This window comes from Leopardus geoffroyi, chromosome D1 (assembly GCF_018350155.1).
Source record: "Leopardus geoffroyi isolate Oge1 chromosome D1, O.geoffroyi_Oge1_pat1.0, whole genome shotgun sequence".
NCBI classification, from domain to species: Eukaryota; Metazoa; Chordata; class Mammalia; order Carnivora; family Felidae; genus Leopardus; species Leopardus geoffroyi.
In genome coordinates this window covers 66,658,458-66,680,647 of record NC_059329.1, presented here as the reverse complement: position 1 = coordinate 66,680,647, position 22,190 = coordinate 66,658,458, and the positions used below count along the sequence as shown (strand labels likewise).

The following is a 22,190-nucleotide window of genomic DNA, read 5'->3' as shown; positions in this document are numbered from 1 at the left end:
GGACACCTGGGCTCAATCAGTTAAGCGTCCAACTTCAGCTCAGGTCATGATCTCATGGCTCGTGAGTTGGAGCCCCACATATCAGCTTGGAGCCTGGAGCCTGCTTAGGATTCTCTCTCTCTGCCCCTCCCCAGCTTGTGTGTGCGTGCTCACACGCATACTCCCTGTCTTTCAAAATAAATGAACAGGGACGCCTGGGTGACTCAGTCAGTTAAGCATCTGACTTCGGCTCAGGTCATGATCTCACAGCTCGTGAGTTCAAGCCCCACATGTCAGCTTGGAGCCTGGAGCCTGCTTCAGATTCTGTCTCCCTCTCTTTTTTTCTCCTTCCCCACTCATACTCACTCTCTCTCTCAAAAATAAACATTAAAAAGTAAGTAAGTAAATAAATAAATAAATAAACTAAAAAAAGAGAAGGATAAATGGTTAAGGACTTCAACCCTGTTGTTCCAACTACTGAAATCGGCGCATCAGATGAATATACTGGTGAATGAATGTACTTCTTGTGCAGAAATTGTGTGCCTGAATCTTCTAAGTAATCTGGGAGAGGTTTAAACCATTATGGAATTGAGGTTACTTGCACTAGTCAATCTTAGAGTATAAGGTAGCAGAACAGAAAAAATTATAGTAGATTCTCACAATCACCCTTTTTTTTAACTATTTGGATTTACCATTCTGTAAATTGCAATGACTAATGCACACAGTGTCCTATATACTCATTATAAGCCACTCTGTTTCTGCCCCTTCTGAGTTATATGTTTACAAAGAGTTTGTTGTGTTTTTTCTCAATTATGTAGTTTAATTAAATGTTGCATAAGTCAATGAAATATAAATTGTATACTTTGAGAAGCATCAATAAGGGGTAAAATGAAACCTACAATATAATCCTTGTCAGGCCAGTGTAAAATCATAAAAGTACTGGTTGGCACCATCCCCAAACTGTGCAATGAAGTATACTTGTATTCCAGTATCAGAGGTAGATTTGAAATACCCAGCAACTTAAACAATAAATATTTGTATTCTGCATTATTCTGTAAGACCATTACATATTTATGGAATCAATCCTACCAGCTAGCTTTTTTCCTGAAATCTGGTTTCCCTCTACGCCCCCTAACTGGGTCCTTGGGCCTGGAGAATAAGCATGTCTAGCCAGACAGACCTTAGACCGACCCCTCATACTGACATCTTAACCTTCCCCTTGACCAACTCATCTCTGAAATGATTTGTGTCCATTTATTTAGATTTGAATCTGGCCTGCTGGTTGGTAAGCCTGGTAATTTTATTCTCCATACCCTATCCCATGCTGAATTTCCTTTGAATGCTTTGTGGAAAACGAATGGCATTGTTTATTTAATCTAGTACCTTCAGGGCTATTGTTTTTTTCTAGATAAGGAAGGAAGTCAACATATTCTTAAACATCTCATAAAATTGCATGGCAAAATATCACTTGTTTTTTTAGGACAGAACCATAAAAAAATAGTAGGAAATATAAAATAAATATTGTTGCCAAAATTGAAGGGAAAGAGAGCTGTCATTTGACAACAGCATTCTCTACCATGACCACCACCACCACCATTGCACTCTCAGTGTGGATTGGGTCTCATGTTTGTACAAAACAAAAGGTCATGAAGATGGTATATGGGCCAATTTGAGAAACTATCATGGGAAAGTTTTCTCTTCAAAGAAGTTATTAGAATCAGGAGATAGTTTCATAGGTGCTTATTTTCTTTGTTTACAAATACTACTGTTATAGAAATAGTGAATTGGAGACTCTAAACAATCTCATTGTATCCTTCTCCAGATAATTATAATATAGTTTTGTGGAATATCTCAATTTTTATATCTTACAGAAATGATACTGAACAGCAGAAAACCTTATTTCTCATCCCTTCTACTCATCTTGCTGTATGACCTTGGGGAAATCCATTTTTTTTTTTTTGTAGGGTCTCGCAAATACACAGTGAAGACATGCAGCATTCACCTTACCACGCAAGACCAGCTAGACTACAAAGCTCCATTTTTGCAGTTCCTATCTAAAGCCCTGATAGAATGTAAGCAGAATAAGGTGCTACTGCCCTCTGCTGGTCCTAAGAACACACCTGCCCATCAGTGCATTGACCCTCCCATCCTAACAGTGAGGGACACAGTGGCCCTTGCCTGTGGTTGGAAAGACATTGCAGGAAACCATAAGGAAGGAGGAAGGTTTCATATTTGGAAAAATAATAATAGTTGAAGTATTTGGGAATTAATGATTTATTATGCATATATCAGATGCCATAGCCATGTGTGGCTGCCTTGCCACCAAAGAGTATCCTATAATCACTTCCCCCCTGCTACAGTGTCTCACCTGGGAAACAGTTGTGGGTGCTGATACTTTGAGCCACTGTCACTTTATCTTGGAATATATACAGGCCACTTTTGTATGGAAGATTTAGGAGAGTTTTTGCATATTCATTTTTAGTTTATGAATAAATAGGAAGATAATAAGTCATATGTGCCAAGGAAAGTGAATATGCAGCATCAGTAAGAAAAATTCTGAAAAGGAAAGGCAGGGCTTCATTATGCTCTCAGATCCCTAAGGAACTCTGTCAAGGTATAATAAGAGATCTAAAGTTAATAATAGCTTTTTTGGTTAGTTGATGATCCTAAAAGTACTTTATGTGAGAAACTGGTAAGGATTTGCTAAGAGCTCTGTTTTTCTGAGCTCATCTATATTAATTTCAGAACTCTAAAATTTAAAAATTTTAAGAGCTGCTGTTTATTACCTTGCATTTGTAAGAAATGGTGCTGCTTCTGACTATACTTACAGGAAAGGCAACTGAGAATTATGCTTTTATCTTGTTTGAATTTCATGCCTTTAAAATCTCTTTCTTTTTTTTTTTAATGTTTATTTATTTTTGAGACAGAGGCAGAGCGTGAGCGGGGGAGGGGCAGAGAGAGAGGGAGACACAGAATCCGAAGCAGGCTCCAGGTTCTGAGCTGTCAGCACAGAGCCTGACAAGGGGCTTGAACTCACAAACCATGAGATCATGACCTGAGCTAAAGTCAAGCCCTTAACTGACTGAGCCACCCAGGCACCCCTAAAATCCCTTTCAAAATAGGTCTGTGCACTGCTACTGAGATCATTATTAGTCCTTAGAGTGCTGCAGAGCAAAAAAAAAAAAAAAAGTGCAACGTACATCCCAAGTATCTATAAGCAGAGTATAGGAGGAACGTGGGATTCACATTGTCTGTGACTTCTGGTTACGTACTTGCAGAACCACATACATTTTGCCCATGATTCCCCAATGGTAGATGGTAACTGTGTTTTAAAGGAGTATATAGGCATTATGAAGATCAACAGTGATCCTCATGCAGCTTCCCTTTGGAGAACTCTTGATTTTTGTTTTACAGCCAATCTCAACTTATAGTCACCTGATTGGGAGTTATAGTCAATCATCTCAGCAGCAGTACATAGTCCTAGCTTGAAAGGGACTTAACACATGTGATACAGACATACATAGACTCTCATAGGCAAAATCACAGCCATCCCGCTTCCAACTAAATAGGTACTGTTACATTTCGTGATATGCATGGTGCCTATTCCAGTTCTAGGTTTAGTCTGCTCTAGACCAAGAAGGAAATTAGCATGTATTAGAATATCATTTTTACCAGGTATCTTATTCATCTGTTATACATCCCTAAGAAATGAACCAACTTTTGCTACATAACTCTTATATATATAACCTTAATAGTAATCTTCAGTGTCCAACATTCCAAAAGAAGAGAAGTAATCTTATTAAATTGCTTTAAAAACCTTATCAGAAACCTTAGTCCTACTCATTGAAAACAGATGAACTCAATTCCAAAAAATAAAATGAACAAAAATTGTCTATTGAGAACATTACCTGCTGTTTGCTGAGAAATTATCGATTAAAAAATTTTTGAAATATCTTTTACCTTTAGAGATGAAAGCCAGTAGCTATGGAAAGATTATTTAAATCATTAACTGGAACTGACAATATGAATCACATGTGAAAGTAAAAATACAATGTTAATTAAAATCATATCAGATCCTTCAAGGCAGAATATTACTTTGGGAAACAAAACCCTGAAGTACAGGAAAAAAACAGCAATGCTAATTAGTACTTAACTTCTTTTATGATGTTTTTTGCAAGACAGTTTGGTATACAAAAAAGAGCAGGGGCTTTGGAACCAAACAAACTTTGGGCTTGAAAATCGTTTTTACTACTTATGTAATTTGTTATTTGGCTTTAGGCAATCACTTAAACCTCCCTGAACTTCTGTTTCCTCTTCCTGAAATTGGCAATAATAAGGTGCATCTTATATTTAGTATTAAGTGAGATATGTAAATATTTATGAAGTGCCTCAAGTGCCTGCAGAGTTAGTTTTCCTTCCTTCTATTGTAAATCACAGAGTAAGGTTTACTCTTACTTTGAAGCCCAGCAGGAAGTCCTGGAAAGGAAGGTTTGGTTTGAGATTACCTTCCCTTGACCAGTCTTGGTTACCAGAAAATGCCATTGAAGTGCAGGACATTCTGCTAGGGAGTATGTGAGGCAGGCAGCAGTCTTGGTGGGGAGGTAATGGGCTAGAGTGACCAGTAGGGAGGGTGTAATTCTTCCTGAGTCCCAAACGCATGACACGCCCTCATTCTGTGTGTAAGGCCACACTGCGGGTTCACTCACATTTTAATTAGTGCCTCCCCCCCCCCCCCAGCAAAATGTACTCTAAAACCAAGTAGAAAAAAATTTCAATTATCTGAAGCTTTGTTTAGATTACGATGGATTTCATTTACATATCCTAATTGTAATAAGAGCTACCAACTCCAAAGTGCCAGGTACTTTTCATACATTCTCTAATTCATATAATAACTTCGATTTCTAGCTGATGCTAAAATGTCTGTGAAGTGACTGAGACCCTGAAGGATTTCATAGGAAGCCCAAAGTTGCCAGCTATAAAATTAATATGTTTAAAAAAAGAAAGGAGAAAAATGAATAGGTTGCTGATTGCTAAGCTTGTACTGCCATAAGGTATTGTTTAGGTAAACACTTTGATAACATCTATGATCAACCATGACCCCTGTAATTTTCTGAACCTTCATGACTTGGTCAGCCCTGTGATGATATGTATTGTGTGTTCTCACAGAAACTGGCCCCTGGAGTCAGCCAGTTTGCTTACACCTGTGTGCAGGACCACCCCATTTGGACGAATCAGCAATTTTGGGAGACAACCTTCTACAGTGCAGTGCAGGAACAGGTTCGCTCTCTGTATCTCTCAGCCAAGGAAGACAATCATGCCCCATATCTGAAGCAAAAGGTAAGAGAAGAAAGGTGCTGGTGTGGGACTGGGATCTGGCTTCAAGGAAAGCTTATTCAGATATTCCCAGGGCAAAAGGAAACCCAAGCACTTTCTACCAGTGCATTTAAGTTTCATTTTAGGGAATCCTGTCGTGACCGTCTTTACTGTGTGGATTTCTGATATTACATTTTTCCATAATAACTTCTTAATATAGTTCTTTAGCATTAGAATTGTTTTATTATATTTTAATAAATAAGAATCCTTTTGAAACAATTATAGGAAGTTGAACAGAAAAAAGAAAATGAAAATACCTGGGCAGATGTCTTTGTGCAATTAACTTTTTGAAGAAATGTCAAATTAAAGTTAAATGACTCTAAAATAAATGTAAAATTCAATAGTTCTTCTCAAAAGTATGTCAGCAATAAGTCTAGTTCTCCTTTTAGGAATATTCTATATGTTTCTACATATTTTATCAGCATCAATTATACTTCAGAAAAATATCAGAATATTTTAAAACAAGAAAATTGTTTTTAATTTGAAAAAGGAGTTTAAATTTTCTGAAATTTTAAAGTGTCATTCACTAAGTGTCCGGTCTTAGGCAATCACTTTACTTCTCTGTGCCTTATTTCCACATTGGTAAAATGAGTAGACAGAATTTTTGTAAGACTTTGATGTATAATACAAGTAAAGGGCACTCAAAAGTGCCTGACACATAGTAAATAATAAATGTTAGAAATTACCAACCTTATTAATTGAACTTAAACCAGGATTAAAGGCTGATTGTCAATGTTGATTCACTTTAAGAGTAATTTTTTAATTTTTTTTTTATTAAGAGTAATTTTTAATTCTACATGCGGGGCTAATACATTACTGATGATCCTTCCCATCACCCTCCATTTTACTTCATTTTTTTTAAATTTCAGTGTAATTAACATACATTGTTACATTATTTTCAGGTGTACAATATAGTGATTCAGTAATTCTATATACATTACTCAGTGTTCATCACATTAAGTGTACTCTTAATCTCCTTCACCTATTTCACCCATTCCCCCACTCACCTTTCCTCTGGAACCACCACATTGTTCTCTATAGTTAAAGCCTATTTTTTTTGTCTCTTTTTTTCTTTGTTCATTTGTTTTGTTTCTTAAATTACACATATAAGTGAAATCATATGGTATTTGTCTTTCTCTGACTGACTCATTTCACTTAGCATTTATACCCTCTAGATACATCCATGTTGTTGCAAATGGCAAGATTTCATTCTTTTTTATGGTTGAATGATATATATATATATATATATATATATATATATATATATACATACACACACACACACACACACACACACACACACACACACACCACATCTTTCTTCATCTGTCAGTGGACACTTGGGTTGCTTCCTAATTTGGCATTATAAATAATGCCAACATATCAATGCATGTATCTTTTCAAATTAGTGTTTTCCTATTCTTTAGGTGAATACCCAGTAGTGGAATTACTGGATCATTACCACCTGTATACCTGTGTCCTAATAATATTTGACTCCCACATTTACAAGGAAATTAGCTCTATTTTAAATTTTTTGAAGAACCTTCATTCTGTTTTCCACAGTGGCTGCACTAGTTTCCATTCCCACCAATAGTGCACAAGGGTTGCTTTTTCCTTGCATCCTCGCCAACACTTGTTGTTTCTTATATCACCCCATATTTTAAATTGACCTTGTATTATGTGAGATAAATGAATTTAGATACCTAACAGGAATTACATAGTAGTATTCAAATATTTATATATCTCATGTAATTTTAAACATTATTTGTCTATTCTTGAGTATGATAAGAACAGAAACATTACTAAAAAATAGCTGACATCTCATATTCCAAACTATTATTCTACACTGCGAGTGTGAATTGTTTACTTAATTTAATGTAAAACTCAGATTTTTCTTTCAAAAAACCAAATGTACTTGGGTAAGGGGTAACTATAGCAGATGCAAATTAGTTTGAGGTCATGGTCCAGAAATATTTGGGCTGGCATGGTGCTTTTGATAGTTTTTAAAAGCAGATGTAGTGTAACAGAGGTATATCTCAAAAGCATTTGTAGAGCAAACACATGTCACTACTTCTCTGTCCTCTTTTCTAAAGAAGTCTCTCTATGATACACAGATTATATACAAGTGAGACTAGGGACACCTGAGTGGCTCAGTCGTTTAAGCATCCGACTTCGGCTCCAGTCATGGTTTCACGGTTTGTGGGTTTGAGCCCCACATCAGGCTCTGTGCTGATAGCTTGGAGCCTGGAGCCTGCTTTGGATTCTGTCTCTCTCTCTCTCCCTCCCTCCCTCCCTCCCTCCCTCCCTCCCTCCCCTGCTCACTCTCTGTCTTTCAAAAATAAATAAATGTTAAAAAAAATTTTTTTAAAAAACAAGTGAGACTAGATATACTAGCTCTACTTAACTTTTCAGCCTACTAGGAAACTCCTGTTTAAAATCCCATTGTCAGACATACCAAAAAGAAAAAAGAAAGAGGATTTTAAGAAGATGGTGGGAGAGAACCATAGATTCACATTGTCCCACAAATACAACTAGATAACTATCAAATCATCTAAAAACCTCAGAAATCAATCTGAAGATGGCAAAACAAACTCCACAACTAAAGATAGAGAAGAAGGCACATTGAAGAAGGTAGGAAGTGCAAGATGTGGCTTGGAAGAGAAACAGATCATGGCCACTGAGGTAGAGGGAGCTACAGTTGCACAGAAGAGTAAGAGACAAACTTGCATACCAGGCGTGCATGGGGAAAACAAATCCCTATAGAACTGGCTTAGAAAGTGAGAGGGACCAAATTTCTTGAATTCTTGCAACCAGAAGAGCTTTAAAACATGAAGTTTTAAGGCCAGTAGACTTGGCTCAGTGAGAGCCCAGAGGACACTGGGGCTGCTCTTGGAGAAAAAGCAGGCCAAACAGCCCAAGGACATACTGCATAGAAACAGTAATCTGAAGAAAACCTGGGACACACAGTGGGGAGGTTAGTTGTTCATCTTAGAGTATGTCACAGAGGCAGCATTCACAGAGACCCCTCCAGGAACAAAGGAGCTGACAGGTGCCATTTCCCTTCCCTGGCCCTCAGCATAAACACAGAGCCACCTGTGGGAACCAGTGCAGCTACCTAATTTTCTTACTCCAAGCCCCACCCCCTGTACTCAGTGGAACCGCCTTCTTAGCCCCAACCTGGTAGGTCTCCTCCCCTAGAGGACCAGCTCAAACCCCTGCCAATACCATCCCCATCTGTAAGTTTTGTGAGGACTCAGTTCTGGTGGCAGCAGCAAGAGGCCTCATTTCACAAGCAGACCAGAGCATACCTAGTTACAATGCACTGCAGCCAGGACACAACAGCAGACCACACACAGCACACACTGGAGGTATCTGGAAGCACCAGGCCTGGGAAAATAGGGGACACTACATTGCAGGATACTACAGAACTTCATAAAGCCATTATCCTAAAAAAACAGGAGACAACTAACTTTTCTAACAACCAGAAACAGGCACAGAGACTTAGACAAAATGAAAAGACAGAGGAATTTGTCCCAAATGAAAAACCAGGACAAGGCCACAGCTGGAGATCTAAGTGACACAGATTTAAGTAACATACCTAGTGGAGAATTTAAAGCAATGATCATAAGGATACTCACTAGATTTGAGAAAAGAGTGGAGGACATCAGTGAGACGATTAACACAGAGATAGGGAATAATATAGCAAAGATAAAAGTCTCAATAAAGGAAATGAGAAACATGCTTGATGGAATGAACAGCAGGATGGAGGAAACAAAGGAATGAATTAATGACCTAGAAGACAGAGTAATGGAAAGTAATCAAGAACAACAAAAGAGAGAAAAAAGAATCATGAAAATTAGAATAGAATAAGGAACTCAGTGACTCCATCAAACATAATAAAATCCATATTATAGGAGTCCCAAAAGAAGAAGAGAGAGAAAAGGGTCACAGGGTTTACCTGAAGAAATGATACCTGAAAACTTCCTAATCTGGGGAAGGAAACATCCAGATCCAGGAGGAATAGAGAACCCTGAAAAAAAATTAACAGAAGCATATCCACACCAAGACATCTTGTAATTAAAATGGAAAATATAGATATAAAGCAAAAATATTAAAAGACACAAGACAAAAGAGGACAGTTACATACAAAGGAAACTTCATAAAGCCATCACCAGGTTTTTTTTAGCAGAAACTTCCCAAGCCAGAAAGGAGTGGCATAACATATTCAAAGTGCTGAGTGGGAAAAATTTGCATCCACAAATACTCTATCCAGCAAAGCTAACATTCAAAGTAGGAGGAGAAATAAAGAGATTGATAGACAAACAGTAATTAAAGGAGTTCATGACTACTAAACCAGCCCTGCAAGAAATACTAAATTCCTCTCCATGAGAGGAAAAGAGAGACCAAAAGTGATAGTAGGAAAGTAGGAATCACAAAAGCAGTTAAAATGAATATTTCTATAAAAAACCACTCAAGGAAATCACAAAATAAAAGGATGTAAAATATGACACCATATACCTAAAACATGGGGAGGCCAGGAGTAAAGAATGAGTTCAACCTTAAATGACCATCAACTTAATATAGACTGTTGTATGCAGAAGAGGTTATATGCAAAGCTAATGGTAACCACAAATCAAAACTGCTAATAAATATTCAAAGAATAAAGAGAAACAAATCCAAATATATCAGTAAAGAAAACCAGCAAACCACAAAAGGGAAAAAGACAAGAAAGGATCAGAATCTTCAGAAACAACCAAACAAGTAAGTAATAAAATGACAGTAAACACATATCTATCAATAATTACTTTGATTGTAAATAGACTAAATGCTATGCATTTTTCACAGGACCAGAATAAACAATCGTATAATTTAAATGGAACCACAAAACACCCCAAATAGCCAAAGCAATCTTGAAAAAGGAAAGCAAAGCTGGAGGCATCACAGTTCCAGACTTCAAGTCATATTACAAAGCCATAGTAATCAAAACAGTATGGCCCTGGCACAAAAATAGATACATAGGTCAATAGAACAGATCAAAAACCCACAAAGAAACCAACAGTTATATGGTCAATTAATCTTCAACAGAAGAAAAAAGAATATCCAATAGGAAAAAATAGTCTCTTCAACAAATGGTGCTGAGAAAACTGGACAGCAACGCAAAAGAGTGAAACTGGACCACTATCTTTCACCATACACAAAAGTAAACTCAGAATTGAGTAAAACCCTAAATGTGAGACCTGAAACTATAAAAATCCTAGAAGAAAGCACAGGCAGTAATTTCTCAGACATCAGCCATAGCAATTTTTTTCTAGAAAGGTTCCCGGAGGCAAGGGAAACAAAAGCAAAAATAAACTATCAGGACTACATCAAAATAAAAAGCTTTTGCACAGTGAAGAAAACAGTCAACAAAACTAAGAAGCAATCTACAGAATGAGAGAAGATATTTTCAAAAGACAGATCTATAAAGGGTTACTATCCAAAACATATAATGAACTTCTAAACCTCAATACCCCAAAAGCAAATTATTAGTAAATGGGCAGAAGATATGAACAGACATTTCTCCAAAGAAGACATACAAATGCCAAAAGACACATGAAAAGATGTTCATCATCACTTACCATCAGGGAAATATAAATCAAAACTGCAATGAGATATCACCTCATACCTGCCAAAATGGCTAAAATCAAAAACATAAGAAACAGCAAGTGTTGGCAAGGATGTGGGGAAACACTCGTGCACTGTTGGTTAGAATGCACACTGGTGCAAAACAGTATGGAAGTTCCTCAAAAAATTAAAAATAGAACTACCCTACGATCCAGCAATCACACTGTCACGATACTGGGTACTTACCCAAAGAATACAAAAACACTAATTCAAAGGGATACATGCACCCTGATGTTTATAGCGAATTATCAACAATAGCCAAGTTATGAAAGCAGCCCAAGTGTCCATTGATTGAATAGGTAAAGGAGATGTGGTATATGTATACAGTGAAATATTATTCAGTCATAGAGGAATAAAATCTTACCATTTGCAACTGTATGGATAAAGCTAAAGAATGTAATGCTAGGGGTGCCTTGGTGACTCAGTCAAGTATCCAACTTTGGCTCAGGTCACGATCTCATGGTTTGTGGGTTTGAGCCCCACATCGGGTTCTGTGCTGACAGCTCAAAGCCTGGGTCCTGCTTCAGATTCTGTGTTTCCCTCTGTCTCTCTGCCCCTCACCTGCTTGTGCTCCCTCTCGCTCTTTCTTGCTCTCTTTCTCAAAAATAAATAAATATTAAAAAAGAGTGTAATGCTAAAAAAAAAAATAAGTCAGCCAGTTAAAGACAAATACCATAAGATTTCACTAATATGTGGAATTTAAGAAACAAATGATCATGGGGAAAAGAAAAGAGAAACTGAGAAACAGACTCTTTATGAAGAACAACCTGGTGGTTACCAGAGGGGAGGTGTGTGAGGGAATGGGTGAAATAGGTGATGGGGTTAAAGAGCATACTTATCATGATGAGTACTGAGTGCTTGTCGTATTATGTACTTGTTGAATCACCACATTGTACACCTGAAACTACTATAACACTGTATGTTAATCAAACTGAAATTAAAATTAAAAACTTAATAAAAACTAAAATGTCTCATTACCACCTGTATACCTGTGTCCTAATAATATTTGACTCCCACATTTACAAGGAAATTAGCCCTATTTTTTGTGATTTTGGTCATTCTGTCTCCTCCCAGCAACAGAAGAGAAGAAACACATCAGAGTACAGTAAAACCTTGGTTTGAGAGCATAATTCATTCTGGAAGCATGCTTGTACTCCAAAGCACTTGTATATCAAAGCAAATTTCCCCCAAAGAAATAATGGAAAAACAGATGATTTGTTCTACAACCCAAAAATATTCATATAAAAGTTATTATAATACTGTAATATAATATAAAATAATAAAATACAAAATATAAAGAAAAATAAATTAACCTGCACTTACCTTTGAAAACCTTTGTGGCTGGTGTGAGAGAGATAAGAAGGGAAGGGTTATTGTACGGGATGACTTTCACTATCACTAACAGAATCACTGCTATCTATTGGCTCCATGGAATTTTTTCTTTTCATGCAACTTTAACAAGGAATCTATCCAATGACCTAGAATGAAGCAAAGCATTCCTAAGCTTGTATGGAAAAGCAAAGAACTGTCCATAGGTGCTTTGAAGTGACAAAAAGTACACTAGTGCCAGTTGTGGGCACTTCCAACATTCTGAAAAATCACTGATTTCTTCCAAGCACCCCTACCTGAGACCAAGCATCTGAGCTTGGGAGACGATCACCTACAATCCCGTAGCAAGAGAGAGAGAGAAGAACCATTGGCTCAGTTGTGATCATGTGACATTCAGCATCATGTACTACTCATATTGCAAGACATTGCTTTTATCAAGTTAAAATTTATTAGAAATGTTTGCTTGCCTTGTGGAACACTTGCAGAACAAGTTACGGGCAATCCAAGGTTTTACTGTATTAGTAAATGCTGCTGGAGTGCATTCATTCATTTATAGGTATTTTGCATTAGCAATTTGTTATAATTAGCAGCTTGAAAGAGGTGGAGCCATAGAGATAAATAAATGCAATGAAATGTTAGCAGTGCAAAATGTATCCATCCATGCTTTGCTGCTGCTTCCCTGAATTTATCACATGGTTCCACTCAAGATTGGCTGGAACTGGAAGAAAAAGGCTAGAATTTGTTTTGTTGTTACGTTTTGTTTATATGTTTTTTTTTTGGAGACATAGATATTTATTTAATAGATGGATTATTGAAACATGTTCAATGCTTTCTGAGCTTGTGTGATGTCACAGATTTGCATTGTTTTTTTAGGATAAGCTTCCAGATGACCAATATCAGGAAAAGACAGCAATGGACCTGGCAGCCGAGCAGCTACGCCTTTGGCCTTCTCTGAGCAAATCAACTCAGCAGGAGCTGGTGCAACGTGAGGAAAGCACTGTCTTCAGTCAGGCCATTCATTTTGCAAACCTCATGGTGAACCTGCTGGTTCCATTGGATACAAGTAAGAATAAGCTCCTAAGAACATCAGCACCAGGCGACTGGGAGAGTGGAAGCAACAGCATTGTCACAAACAGGTACCAAAATGTGCACACACGAGACCTTTCTATTCTTGTCTTAGCAGACAATATAAACCATTTTGGGCAAATACTCCTGTACATGTTTCAAAAATTTAAGCATTTTCCTTACCTTCAGACTTGCTCAACTCTTTTTTTTTTTTTTCAACTCTTCTATATTAAAAGATCTTCACTTCATCTAATTCTTCTTTTTTTTTTTTAATTTGAGAGAGAGAGCAGGGGAAAGGGGGTGGGAATGAGAGAGAGAGAGAGAGAGAGAGAAAGAGAGAGAGAATCTTAAGCAGGTTCCACATGGAGTGCAGAGCCCCACGTGGGGCTAGATTCTATGACCTAAGCTGAAATCAAGAGTCAGACGTTCAACCAAGCCACCCAGACACCCCGTATCTGACTGTTCTTAACCATCTCCCACATTCTCTTCTCTTTTGTGACCTGATATTTCAAATGTCTCACCCACTACAGATCAAGCCCTTCAGCTACTTTCTGCCATAGCAATTTACAGAAAGCAGTCTGGAAAATTACTAATCAACTTCTTGCCAAAGTGATTGTTTCTCAGCCCTCCTTTTTTCAGTGTATGCACTGCATTTGTTTATAATCGTGTCCTCAACCATGCCTTGCTCCCAACCCTACAATGACTTCCAGTATCACAGAGAATAAATCCATGGGCTACAAGGCCTAACCGGATTTGGCCCCTGACAACTTCTCTGACCTTATTTCCTATCATTCTTCTGCCAGTAAAACTGTCTCCCTGCTAATGCTAATCCTCAGACACTCTAAGCATAATACTGCCTCAGGATCTTTGTACTTGTTCCTACAGTCTGAAATACTCTCCCTGAAATAGTCACAACAATCACTCCCTCACTTCATTTAATTCTCTGGTCATATGTCATCTACTTAGAGAGGCCTTCCTGACTTCCTTATCTTAGTAGCATATCCATCACTTTTTCTCCTACCTTGCATTTTTTTTCTTTCATGACACTTTCTACAACCTGATTTATTTTCATATATTTGCTTATTGTATGATTCATTCATTGCTGTACCCCCAGCTCTTTGCATATAGTAGACACTCACTAAATATTTGGTTGAACATGTGATTAAATGAATGAATAAATGAACTGCATACCCAACAGTAGTGAAACTCTAACCTTTTAGGTCTTCAGTGATGCTCTAACATCCTGGTAGTTCTTCTCTCATAAATCCTTCTCAGACTCTTTCAGGCAGCTTCTCTTCTCTTTCCATTTTCAATCCCTCTTCCAGGCTCTTCATACTCTCTTAGAAACTCATCCACAAGCCCACATCTCTGACCCCAATTTCTCAATCCCCGTATCCCAGATACTTAATTTTTGTCAAGAACACTTGAGAGCTTCTGGTCTTCCAGGCTAGTCTACTTTTTGTTGTTTTGAAGTCAGTCTTTTGCACCATGCAGTCAGCTGCACAGATCTCTTATTTCTTCCCGCAGAGAGTTATTTTATGTGAACAATGTAACCTGGGCCTTCATCACTTCAAACTATAGATAACCATGCTCCTTGAAAGTCTGCCTAGTGAGCGGCTAAGGCACTCAGGTTCTTTAATGTTTTGGTATGATGTGAGGCCATATTCCCTGTTTAGCTTTTCTTTAAAGCTGATTCAGCTAATGTGGTTGAATTTGGAGGAAAGAGAACTGAGTAGGTTAGAACAGGCAAATGAGTCTTTTCCATGGTTAGCAGTCTAAAAGAAGGCATGGAGGCAGGAGTAACTGTTGAATAGTGGGAACCGAATAAGCAGCCAAGACAGGGATGGAGCTTTTACATCTACTCCATTTCAAATTTATTCCCTTCTGTTGCATGATTTTATCACCTGCAGAAGATCGATGGCTTCACAGTGACAAAGGGTTGTGGTTCACTCAAAGAGATAAATATTGTCAAGAGAATGGTTCATAGGTCAGTTTGGTTCTTCCATTTGGAAAAATATGCTATATTCTGGGAAAAATTCCTTTACTTTGTCCACCAGAGAACATGTCCCCTAGTTATCAGAGGCCAAAGATAGCCATATTACTTTGTCTGGCTCTATGTAGTAATTAAGAGAGAACAGGGTTTTTGTTTTGTTTTGTTTTGTTTTTCTGTTTTTTTTTATTGTTGTTGTTTTTATGGGTTTTCTTTTAGAAGGTTCAAGTATCAGATAATAAATGAAAGAGTCTATTTTTGTTTTAGTTTCTGTGGTTCCTGAGTTCCCTTTTAGGAGAATGACAGAAGGTATTTGTTATAAAAACAAATCTGGGTCCAAAGGACAATGCCTGACAGTAGCTTTCGAATGCAGGCAAGTAGAATATCATAATGAAAGCAAATTTAAATTGCTATGGAAATTGACTGTGATAGATTAGTCATTTGTTACATTTGAGTACTGACCATGATTTCTTTCCTTGACTTTCTCAGTATTGCAGGAAGTGTAGCTGAGAGCTATGATACAGAAAGTGGGTTTGAAGATTCAGAGAATAATGACATCGCCAATTCTGTTGTGCGATTCATTACCCGATTTATTGACAAGGTTTGCACAGAAAGTGGAGTTACTCAGGATCATATCAAGAGCCTTCATTGCATGATACCAGGTAATCAGTTTGCAGATTAAATTAGAGAGCCAGAATATTGGAGATAATTGGGTGAGAATTGTTTTTAGGGGTTTACTTTTTTTTGGCATAATACCTACAATATTTGTCTTCAGTGTAGTTTAGCAGTAATATTTATTTATGTTCTAATTAAATTTTTTAACATTTCTAAATTGTGGTAAAATATATGTAGCATAAAATATGGCACTTTAAACTATTTTAAGTATAAAATTCAGTGATATTAATTACTTTCACAGTGTTGTGCAATCATCATCACTGTTACCAAAACTTTTTAACCACCCAAATCATATCACACTCTGTACCCATTAGTCAGTAACTCCCTATTCTCCATCCCCATAGTCCCTGGTAACCTCTATATCTCTGTGAATTTGCCTTTTCTAAATATTGCATATAAGTTAAACCATATAATATTAGTCCTTTTTTGTCTGACTTCTTTCACTTAGCATAATATTTTCAAGGTTCATGCATGTTGTAGCAGGTATCACAGTGTCATTCCTTTTTATGGCTGAGTAATACTCCACCATGTGGATATACCACATTTTGTTTATCCATTCATCTGTTGATGGACATTTGGGTTTTTTTGCCTTCTGGCTACTATGAATATTCACATACAAGTATCTGTTTGAGTCCTTATTTTTTATCTTTTCGGTATATACCTAGGAGTGGAATTGCTGCATCATATGGTAAACCTGTGTTGAACTTTTTGAAGAACCACCAAACTGTGATTAGTTTTCAATTGTAAAATATTCAGGATTTGTATTCTGCTTATTTTGTGCTCTTTCATTTTGAATACTCTGACTTATTCTAGGAATTGTAGCTATGCACATTGAGACCCTAGAAACAGTACATCGAGAGAGTAGAAGACTCCCACCGATACAGAAGGTAATTATTCTAGACTACATGTTTTCAGGGTATAACATCTCTTCTTAAAAACAGCAACAATAGGCTGGTGTGCCCCAGAAAATACTTTCCCCTCACCTTTTACAAGATTAACTCCAGTTTTATCATGTAGATCCTCATAAAACAGATACTGAAGTAGAATAGGAGATTCAGCAAAGAAGCAATAATAGCCTCTTGTTGAGTCAGTTTTTATAGGCAGGGCATAAATTATGAACATTTGAACTTCTAAGCCCAAGCCAAGATTTTATGCCCTGCCTACTTCCAGAAAAAAGGACTTAAGGGAGTTACCATAAAAATACCAGGTTCCTGAATCTGTATACATTACAAGCATACGTCACAAGCATCTGGGAAGTCTATTAAAAATTGAGAGCCCAGAATCCCACCTCAGCCTCCTAAACTGGAGTTCCCTGAGACTTGGCCTGGGAATATATACTTTAATAAGCCTCCCAGATGATTATTTTGCAGCTAGTCTGGCACCAGTCTGTAAACCAGTCAGGACCCTCTTACCTATATAACAGAACTATTAAAAATAAATTCAAAGGAAAAGTCAGAAGCCGGATGGACAAGAAAGGTAATTCTATCAGAACTCTGAGACACAGTGATCATTATAACTTTGGCTTTACATTTAGCTCAGAGTTTCCTAGAGCCAACAAAAAGAATAGTACTGATTTATGTAGTTTTTATTGCTTAGTAAAAAATAAGCATATTAGATCTCCAGGAGAGATGATTTTTTTTTCTAGCACTGGTATCTTCAGAGGAGTGTATCATGTGATTGTGTATTTCCCAAGATGTGTAAATGTTCATCATTTGGACATTTATTGTGTTAATCTTCAGTAAAGGTCTAGAAGGGCAGTTCCTTTTTAAGATGCATCTATTTTTCTAAGTATTTGTTTTTTAAATTTACAGAAGTAACAACGTTCTTTGTATAAAATTGAAGCATTAGAGAAATACACATTCTACAAAGTGAAAGTCCTTCATGGTTTTTCCAACTCCACCTCACCTCCGCCCTTAACCATGATAGTACCACCTTTAACAGTTTGGTTCATTTTCTCACAACTTTTTCTTTTTCCAGAAAAGGGAACATACATACTGGTTTGCAACTTGTTTTAATTTAATAATGTATCCTTGATATCTTTCCATGCCAGTATGTATAGATCTATGTTATTTTTTTTAATGCTTGCAAAACTTTCCATTGAATAGATATTTTAAACATTTTAGTGATTTCCAATTATTTTAGTGTTAATTAGCAAAAAATCTTTTCACATTTGGATGCAAAAACATCAATTCTGCCTCTTCCCAAATCTATTTTCTCTTTTTGGCTACCTAAGCAGTCTGTCTCAGGTTTTTTAGATCTGTGACTGAAAAGATAACTTTGGTCTAAGTGTTGGAAACCCCCCAAGATTTGTGTTTAAAATACCTTCTCTGTTGTTAGCCCAAGATTCTTAGACCTGCTCTACTGCCAGGAGAAGAAATCGTCTGTGAAGGTCTTCGAGTCCTGCTAGACCCTGACGGAAGAGAAGAAGCCACTGGAGGCCTTCTTGGAGGCCCTCAGCTACTGCCAGCAGAAGGAGCCTTATTCCTCACCACATACAGAATTCTGTTCAGAGGGACTCCCCATGATCAGCTTGGTATGACTCATATTAATGCCATCAGAACATGGATATACATGTGCTACTTGAGTTTTGATTCCATTTGTGTGCAGTAATTTGCAGATCATTTCAGATTCAAAGTAAGCCTTTTGTCACCAAGTATTTTTAGAATACTTTTGTCTGTCAAAGCTAATGATAATTTGGATTGTAGAGTCTAATTTAAAGAACCAAGGGTATCTTCTAAACAGTACATCAATGGTTCAGTGACTGAAACAATCATAATTTCATGAGGAAGCATATTGTGACTTAAGGAGAGTCATAGTATGTAGCTGTTCACAATGTCTCCTGCTGATTTGTGCCACTTTTCTGAGTCCTACAGTTAATTGTGTCTTCCAGACACATGATCCCTTTTGTGGAAGGATATGCTAAGCATCACAGGGATGAATAACAAACGAACGAACTACATTTCCCTCTTGGCAAACAACTTCTGTCACTAAACTCCCTCAACCTCTACTTCTCTTTTCCACTACTGTGTGCAGTCTTTCTTATTAGAAAGAAATAGCATGCCCTATCAAGTCAGAATTATCTTTTTTAAATCACTGTAATCTCTATGTAAACTACTGTGGTTGATGGGAAAGCATGTAAGATTTCGGGTAAAACTGTTGGTCTCCAAATAAGAAGCTCAGATTTAGATTGCTGTTGACCAATCTTGATATCTTAAGTTATAAAGTTATAAAAGTCCCCTTTTATAAAAGTAGGGAACTGGGCTTGATTGGTGATAGTTCAGTGGTTCTCCCTCCACCTTGACCACATATTTGAATTATCTGGGAAGTTCTAAAAAAAAAACTATCAAATTGTGCCCAACCCTTACACAGTTGAATTAATACCCGAAATAGGATTTTAGGAATGGGGAGACCCAGGCATCCGTGCATTTTTAAACCCCAGAAGTGATTATGATGCATAGTAAGGATTGAGAACCAGAGATAAATGGTCACTTAAAGTTCCTTCTTCATCTGAAATTATTCATTCAGTAACATTTAATGAATATGTACTATATGTGCTGTACATTTTGTTAGTGGAATTTGGATGTATAAAATGCGGTTTCTTTGAAATCTCACAATTGTGTAATTCCTTGCTTAGATAGAATCACGATGGTTTATTATCTTGTTCATAAAAGAGTGTTTATCATATAATAAGCAAAAAATTCATAAAATTCAGTAAACAAAATGGACCCTTAGGTATATATTCATTTTGAAAAAGCGAAAATGAGCAACTTTTTTCAGCCCTCTCCTGTCATATTACTATACATAAATTATATTTGTATTTGAAAGCAAATGTAATTTTAAAAGACACTAAATATCCAGTACTTATGTATTTTTTTGTACTACAAGTTGTGAGCTCAATGGCCACAAACATACATTTGGAACATATAAATATGAGATACTTGGTCACTTAAGTTATTCTAATTTATTTCTTTTAAAGAAAGAAAATATGAAAACATATTTAGTGTGAAAGTTTATATTGTTCTCTTGTTTTTTCCTGTCAATTTTTGGGTTAATGTTGTAATTTAGGGAAATTATTTTTATCAGAGAAACCTTCTTATTTGCCTCTTTTGTTTCTCTTTTTAGACTTCTAATTTAAAATATCTCCTTTAATGACACACAGAAATCTGATAATTTTAAATATGTTATATAAGCATAGGTAAACAACCTATGTATTAAACAAACAACTTACATATTAAACAACTAAATTCTAGAACTTAAATTCTTTTTCTTTACACACTTATAGAGTTTATTATGAATAATCTTACATTTTAGGAAAAGCTCCAAAGTTATCAGAAATGAAATTATCCCTTAATGGAAATACATCACTTTGTGATCCTACTGACCTAGAATTTTTTTTTTTTTTTAATAATTTATTGTCAAGTTAGCTAACATACAGAGTAGTCTTCGCTTCAGGAGTAGATTCCCATGATTCATCACTAACATACCACACCCAATGCTATCACAACAAATGCCCTCCTCAATGCCCATCACCCATTTTCCCTTTCCCCCTAACCCCCATTAACCCTCAGTTCTCTGTATTTGAGAGTCTTGTTATGGTTTGCCTCCCTCTCTGTTTGTAGTTTACTTTTCCTTCCTTTCCTCTATGGTCTTCTGTTAAGTTTCTCAGATTCCACATATGAGTAAAAACATGGTATCTGTCTTTCTCTGACTGACTTACTTCACTCGTAATACTCTCTAGTTCCATCCACGTTGTTACAAATGGCAAGATTTCATTCTTTTTCATTTATGCTAAATAGTATTCCATTGTATGTATATACCACATCTTATTTATCCATTCATCAGTCAATGGACATTTGGGCTCTTTCCATACTTTGTCTATTGCTGATAGCACTGCTATAAACATTAGAGTGATGTGCCCCTTAGAATCAGCACTCCTGTATCCTTTGGGTAAATTCTTAGTATTGCTATTGCTGGGTTGCAGAGTAATTCTGTTTTTAATTTTATGAGGAACCTCCACACTGTTTTCCAGAGCAGCTGTGTCAGTTTTCATTCCCACCAACAGTGTAAGAGGGTTCCCATTTCTCCACATCTTCACCAATATCTGTTGTTTCCTGAGTTGTTCATTTTAGCCATTCTAATCATGTGAAGTAGTATCTCGATGTGGTTTTGATTTGTATTTCCCTGATGATGACCAATGTTGAGCATCTTTTCATCTGTCTGTTGGCCATCTGGATGCCTTCTTTGGAAAAGTGTCTATTCATGTCTTCTGCCCATTTCTTCACCAGATTATTTGTTTTTGGGTGTTGAGTTTGGTAAGTTATTTATAGATTTTTGATACTAACCCTTTATCAGATATGTCATTTGCAAATATCTTCTCCCATTCTGTTCACTGCCTTTTAGTTTTGTTGATTCTTTCCTTTGCTGTGCAGAAGCTTTTTATCTTGATGAGGTCCCAATAGTTAATTTTTGCTTTTGTTTCCCTTGCCTCAAGTAAGAAGTTGCTGCAGCCAAGGTGAAAGACGTTGTTCCCTGTTTTCTCCTCTAGGATTTCGATGGTTTCCTGTCTTACATTTAGGTCTTTCATCAATTTTGAATTTATTTTTGTGTATAGTGTAAGAAAGTGGTCCAGTTTCATTCTTCTGCATGTTGCTGTCCCGTTCTCCCAGCACCATTTGCTAAAGAGACTGTCCTTTTTCCATTGGATACTCTTTCCTGCTTTGTCGAAGATTAGTTGGCCATACATTTGTGGGTCCACTTCTGGGTTCTCTATTCTATTCCATTGGTCTATGTATCTGTTTTTGTACCAATACCATACTGTCCTGATGATTACAGCTTTGTAGTACAGGCTAAAGTCCAGGATTGTGAGCCTCCAGCTTTGGTTTTCTTTTTCGGGATTGCTTTGGCTATTGAGGGTCTTTTCTGGTTCCATGCCAATTTTAGAATTGTTTGTTCTAGCTCTGTGAAGAATGTTGGTGTTATTTTTATTGGGATTGCATTGAATGTGTAGATTGCTTTGAGTAGTATTGACATTTTCACAATATTTGTTCTTCCAGTCCATGAGGATGTAATGTTTTTCCATTTCCTTGTGTCCTTTTCAATTTCTTTCCTAAGTTTT

The 22,190-nt window shown here is 36.8% G+C and overlaps 1 protein-coding gene across 5 annotated transcripts in view; it reads left to right on the top strand.

Moving 5' to 3' along the window:
• Window positions 1-22,190, top strand: part of SBF2 (SET binding factor 2) — a 482,724-nt gene that overhangs the window by 391,709 nt on the left and 68,825 nt on the right. For all 5 annotated transcript variants that reach the window (XM_045484468.1, XM_045484467.1, XM_045484470.1 and 2 more), the window contains 5 exons: window positions 5,146-5,316; window positions 13,219-13,481; window positions 15,890-16,062; window positions 16,889-16,962; window positions 18,413-18,608. In XM_045484468.1, the coding sequence (XP_045340424.1) occupies window positions 5,146-5,316; window positions 13,219-13,481; window positions 15,890-16,062; window positions 16,889-16,962; window positions 18,413-18,608 (877 nt within the window). The remainder of the gene's footprint in view (window positions 1-5,145; window positions 5,317-13,218; window positions 13,482-15,889; window positions 16,063-16,888; window positions 16,963-18,412; window positions 18,609-22,190) is intronic.